This window comes from Nematolebias whitei, chromosome 1 (genome assembly GCF_014905685.2).
Source record: "Nematolebias whitei isolate Nwh7 chromosome 1, NemWhi1, whole genome shotgun sequence".
NCBI classification, from domain to species: domain Eukaryota; kingdom Metazoa; phylum Chordata; class Actinopteri; order Cyprinodontiformes; family Rivulidae; genus Nematolebias; species Nematolebias whitei.
In genome coordinates, this window is record NC_056498.1 from 41,743,383 (window position 1) to 41,749,560 (window position 6,178).

The 6,178-nt window shown below is 43.7% G+C and overlaps 1 protein-coding gene across 1 annotated transcript in view; it reads left to right on the top strand.

Moving 5' to 3' along the window:
- The window catches only part of LOC119415697 (galactose-specific lectin nattectin-like), a 5,054-nt gene extending 1,124 nt beyond the window's left edge, over nt 1-3,930 (top strand). Inside the window, exons 2-5 of the mRNA XM_037682898.1 lie at nt 1,635-1,744; nt 1,848-1,979; nt 2,069-2,180; nt 3,863-3,930. Coding sequence (XP_037538826.1) covers nt 1,635-1,744; nt 1,848-1,979; nt 2,069-2,180; nt 3,863-3,930 — 422 coding nt within the window. The remainder of the gene's footprint in view (nt 1-1,634; nt 1,745-1,847; nt 1,980-2,068; nt 2,181-3,862) is intronic.
- The last annotated feature ends 2,248 nt before the right edge of the window (nt 3,931-6,178 follow it).

Genomic DNA, 6,178 nt, shown 5'->3' on the forward strand with positions numbered 1-6,178 from the left:
GTGAAAAACAAAGAAGATAACAAAACAGAAAAGTGACAGAAGAGTTAAAATGTAAAGAAGGAGACAGGAATAGAGGAGAGAGAGAGAGATAAAGAGAACACAGATCAACATCATTGAAGTCTGACTCTAGACCTGTGGAAAGAAAAAGACAAGACAAAACTGAGAAACCACAACAACAAACAACAAATATAATGATACTTGTAACATCATTAGAAAGTATTTTATACAGTACATGGTAATACAAGATATATTTGATGGCCACCACAACCCGAGTGTGTATCTGATAAACACCTGGATCTAAACACCTGTGTGAGCATGACGTCACTACAAGGTTTCTCCATAAAAATGTTCAATAGTGGATGTGGGGACCCACAGACCCGTCCCCACAGGACATGATGGTAACACAGGGCAGACCGGAACCACAGACACACAGCGGCCCCCAAGCCCGGAACTCCAGGAGTCCCCCAACAGGGACACCCGCACCCCCCAGAGAGAGAAGCAAAGGGAAGCCCCGGGCGACCCCCAGCAACCACAATGCAGAAACCCCCAGGAGGCCGTAGCGACGAGTCCACAGGCCCCGCCGGCAACCCGCCCCTCCAGAGTGGATCCAGCCATGGACACCGAGCCCCGAGTCCCGAGGTCATACCACCCCCCAACAGAGGCCCGACAGAGCCAGGGCACCCAGGCCCCGGCAGGCAGCCACCAGGGCGGGCCCACACACACCCCACCACCCAGCCCCAACTGCCGAGAGCCGCCAATGCACCGGCAGCAGGGGGGCCCACCACCGGAGGAGAGCGCGACAGGGGCAAGTAGACTCCACCTTAAATGGGGGTCCCAAATTGATCCAAGAGAGGGGACTCTTGCAACTCTTGCATTGGAGGACGACTGCTCTAACCACTCAACCACAGCCGCCCCTAAACTGTAGCTACAAGCTCAAATGTGCACAAGAAGAGAAATAGATCAAGTTTCTAAAGTCGAGTTCAGAGAACGATGATTTTGAAAGGAATTAGATTTCATCATATCTTTGTTAGGGAGTTTTTGGTATGAATGTTGTTATAATATGGCTGAAGAGATCTTTCTGTAATGTGAAACATTCTCTTGTCTCGGCCTGAAGACCATCTCACCACTCGCAGTTCCTCCTCGGCTTGGTCACCATGAACATCAACATTCTCTTATCTCCTCCTGGAGGTCAAAGGTCATGGTTCATGTCTACCTGCAGCTGTGAGGGAACTCCTGCTGGACACAAGTCTGCAACAAACTGTTCGACGCTCGTTCTGTGACATGACCCATGCGTCATGTGTCTGTGTTTGTAACGTGTCTTGAATGGACCCTTGCAAGTAAAATGCAGGTTAAAAATCTTCTACCATCGAGCGTGGGTCTTAAGAGAGAATATTTTCTCCAACAGTCTACAAGGAACATTAAAATTTAAATTAAAATAAAAAATGTATTGAAGTTGCAAATAAACTTCCAGAAAACTACTCACCTTTGTTCTGATATATGGTTTAAATATCCCAACGTACGTAGAAGTAGTTTGATTTCTAAAAAAAAATGCATTAACAGGAAAACAATGTTGTGAGTGTTCAGCTTTCAGAGAGTGAATCCAAAGTGTTTACTTGAAATCTGTTTGTCTTTAGCAGAGGATGGTGTGGTGATGAGTTCTGGATCTTGTCCTTCTCACTGGTCCAAGTTCAAAGGCCGCTGCTTCCGCTACTTTCCAACAGCTACAAGTTGGGCCAGAGCCGAGGTTTTCAGAGACTTACTCACATTTTCTTTCCCTGATCCAACATTTTACTGTCAAACTCCTGCTAAAGGTCCGTTACATCAACTTCCTGTTTGTGTGACTGTAGAGAAACTGCTTGTCCATGAAAGCTCACCTAGCATCAGTCCATAACTTTGAGGAGCACAAGGAGATCATGAGGCTCATAAATGCTGCTGGTCGGTCTTCTGACGTGTGGATAGGAGGATCTGATGCTGAAGAGGTGTTTATCCAACATAACAGTTCCTCTTTTCTGTTTGTTTGTGTGAAACATTGAGTCAACTTTAAAATCCATTAAATTCTGTCTTCCAGGAAGGCTTTTGGTTGTGGAGTGATGGAAGCTATTTCCAGTACACACACTGGTGTAGTGGTGAACCCAACAATTACAAGAAGAACCAGCACTGCTTGCAAACACACTTTGGAGGTAAATTAAAAGAATGTCCAACATGTTTCCAAACCTCCACTGGTCATCAGGTCCTACTGCCTTGCCTTCTTCATTCTTTTCAGAGCTTTCTGGACTTCACCCTCACTGATCTTTCCCACTTCCTGGTCCACAGTTTACATGATGCCTACTCTTATTTCTCTTTCATTCTCTTCATTCATTAGCTCCTCAAAGAACTCCTTCCATCTTCCTGTCACACTCTCCTCACTTGTTAGAACATTACCATGCCTGTCTTTAACAAGACTAACCTGCTGCACATCCTTTCCAGCCTGATCCCTCTGTCTTGCCAATCGGAACAAGTCCTTCTCACCCTCTTTAGTGTCCAGTCTCTCATACAACTCATCATACACCTTCTGCTTTGTCTTAGCTACCTCTGTCTTTGTTACATCTCACTGTCATATGTAGGATGACTGTCTTTAAAGTTCCTAAATGAGATGAGCCGAGCTGTGTTGGTTGGAGAAATGAAGTGGGACATCGAATTAAAAACCCTATCAGTGAAAGGAAGTTCATCTGCTTTGCATTTGACGGGGAGAGGCCAGGTTAAAAAAAACTAGGTTGAAGGTTTATGTTTGTCTGTGCAGAGTCTGTAAATTGATGGAATCCAGAACTCAAGACAGGATAAAAACATCACTGGTTGGAGAACGACTGGAATAATCAACACGAATGCACAATTCTCCCAATTGTATCATGCTGGGTGATAATGCAGGTTGATGAGTGAGAAAAGCACAATCATTGTGAGGTCTGAGTGGGCGGTAAACTGTGATGATGGTGGGAGTGGGTCAGACAGATTACACACCGAGACAGTGGGTTCTGACACAGACACCTTTATTTCATCTAAACCAGCCAAAAGAAGACCAGATCAGTTTCTCCATGAACGCTCTGATGCTCAGAGACGTCAACACAGTAGCTTGAAGTAGCTCAGTGCATCAGATATGATGACCTGTATTCTGAACTTGTTTCTGTAAATCAGTGGGTGCAGCAGGGTTCTGTATTGGGGCCCGCCTTATTCATTATTTATATCAATTACCTGGATCTAAATTTATCGGATGCTGGTTTGCTCTTCTATGCTGATGATACAGTTGTTTACTGCTGAGGAGCAACTCTTTTTAGGCTATTTTTTATTTTTTGTTCCATTCGTCGGGACTGTGTTAAAAAGTCTTTTTTGTGTTTTCTGCACCTTGAACATGGAAAACACTTCAGAAAGACTGAAAACAGACAGAGTGAATTACATTGAGTGCTCTAAAATCTAGATTTTAATTGTTTTAATTGTACTAGTTGTTGTAAATGTGTTTTGTTTCTCGAAGCGATGCTTTTAATTTTGTAGTCTTTGTGCTGGGGTAACTACGTTTGGTCTTTGCTGCTGCCCATCTTGGCAAAGTCTCCCCTGGAAAAAAAACCAACACATGTTCAATCTCAGGGGGACGATCTTTTTAAATGAAGGTTAAAATAAAACAGGTTAAATTAAATGCTGAACCTCGCTCCTAGTTTTGCTCAGAACAGAGATTTAAAGCTGAGAACAGGTGTTTGTTTTTACCTGAAAACTAATCCAGACATCACGGCTGCACTATGACGGCTGTGTCCTGTAAGTTGGAGTGTTTTCCAGGTGTTAATGTATTGTCAGCATGTCTGGGGTGTTTTACTGACTCTGCTGTTCATGTTTCCAGGATCCAAGTGCTGGGATGACGTTCATTGTACCGAGCTTCGGCCTTTTGTTTGTGCCATAAACCTCTGAGGAGTTCAGGGCAGAAGGATCTGGATCTGTCTGCATTAACCTGATCTACATGTTTGTGTCATCAGCCTTGTGCAGAATTCAAGTCTCTTGCTCTTGATTTACATCCTCGTATAGTTTCTATTTCTTCTATTTCTGTAACGAATCTTAAAGAGGCAGAGAACAAACATCTGGCTGTGTCTTCGTAAAACGAGCAGACTCAATGTGTCGTGGACAAAACAGCAAAACTTTCTGTCTTTTTACTTTGCAAAATTAAACATGAATCATCAGAACATAAGATCTCTGAGTGTTTTATTCCAACTGAATTTCACTGCATTGACGAGAACATGTATAATATCAAGCTGAACATTAGTGTTTGACAAGAATCAGCTCTAAGTGTCTGAAGATAACGGTGCAAGGTCCAAGTTGTTCAAGGTTCAAGGTTCTTTACTGTCATTTCATCACATGTGGGACATGAGGTGGAACAAAATTATGCGCTCAAGGTCCCAGTTACACCCAAAAAATAGGAAAAATATAAAGTATAAAAAGGCAACAGTATACAAGGATCTAAGATATATGCTAAACAATATGTAGAATAATACAGTGTATTAAACAGCAGCCTGAGCATGAGTCTGTTGTGAGCAGATGGGTAAGAAATCAGCAGCACTACTTTGTTGTCCATGGATTCATCCATCCATTCATCCATCCATCCATCCATCCATCCATTCATCCATCCATCCATCCATACATACATACATTCATCCATCAATCCATCCATCCATCCATCCATCCATTCATCCATCCATCCATTCATCCATCAATCAATCCATCCATCCATCCATCCATCCATCCATCCATCCATGCATCCATCCATCCATCCATCCATTCATCCATTCATCCATCAATCCATCAATCCATCCATCCATTCATCCATCCATCCATCCATCCATCCATTATCAGGTCTCAGGGCAGCATCTTGAGCAGGCAGGTCCAGACGTCTCTCTCCACCTCCTCCAGCTCTTCTGGGAGGACTCCAAGATGTTCCCAGTCCAACTGAGAGATTTAGTCTCTCCAGTGTGTCCTGGGTCTTCCCCGGGGTCTCCTCCCAGTCAGACATGCCTGAACCACCTCAACTGGCTCCTCTGGATGTGGAGGAGCAGTGGTTCTACTCTGAGTCTCTCCTGATAACGGAACTTCTCACCCTGTCTCTGAGGGAGAGTCCAGCTCCTGCAGAGGAAACTCATTTCAACCTCCTGGATCCACCATCTCCTTCTTTCAGTCTCTACCAGAGTTCATGACCAGAGGTGAGGGGAGGAACGTAGACCGACCGGTAAACAGAGAACTTTGTCTTACAGCTCAGCTCCATCTTCACTACAACGGACCGGCACAGAGTCCACAACACTGCGATGCTGCACCAATCCGTCTGTGAAACGCTCCATTCTTCCCTCACTCATGAAAACCCCGCAGAGTAAAACAGAAATCCATTGTACAGGTGAGGCTGAGCACTGTGAAGCAGAAAATTCATGAGATGTTTGAGGAAAAGCAACTTGTTGTTTTAATGTTGGTTCTCATGTGCAAAGCAGCTGCTGTGATTCTCTGATGTACAGATGTTTCTTAGATCTCTCCTAATGATCTTGTCTGGAAAACTAATGCTCTCTGAGATGGTACGAGCAGGAAACAGTCTGAGAACCAGAACAGATTAAAAACCAGAGCCTGTAATGGACGGGTGCTGTCAGCAGGGGGCGCTAATCCCACCAACATGACACCAACTGTTAAAAATGTAGAGAAGCAGCTGCGGCAAGTTGATTGATCATTTATTGTGTCAGGACCTTTAAAGCACATGTTCTGACTTTTACTCTTTTCATTAAAAAACACTTCAAATATGCTGAAGATATGTTTTAATCCACAATCACCTTTCAGAGATTACAAACACCTTTCTTTCATTATATTTAGTGGTTTTCTAAAGTATTCTTGTCCTTATGGATATCCCCTGTTTTTGCCTTATTAGTCCACCTAAATGTTTCAGATGAGTTTTTATTCAAAGATAACCAGAGTAAAAACAAAGTGCAGTTTTTAAATGTTTCATTTGTTCAGGGTGAAGTGGCGTCTTAACGAGCTGTCCCGTTAGTAAATCATGAAACAACAGGTTTGTCAGGAGCTGATTTCAGGTTCACTTCATAACCCGGTCCTGATCACTGCCACACATGCAGAATGAAGGAATCGCTTCAGTGTTGTCTGGAAATGGAGCAACCATGGATCAGTGGTGAACCTT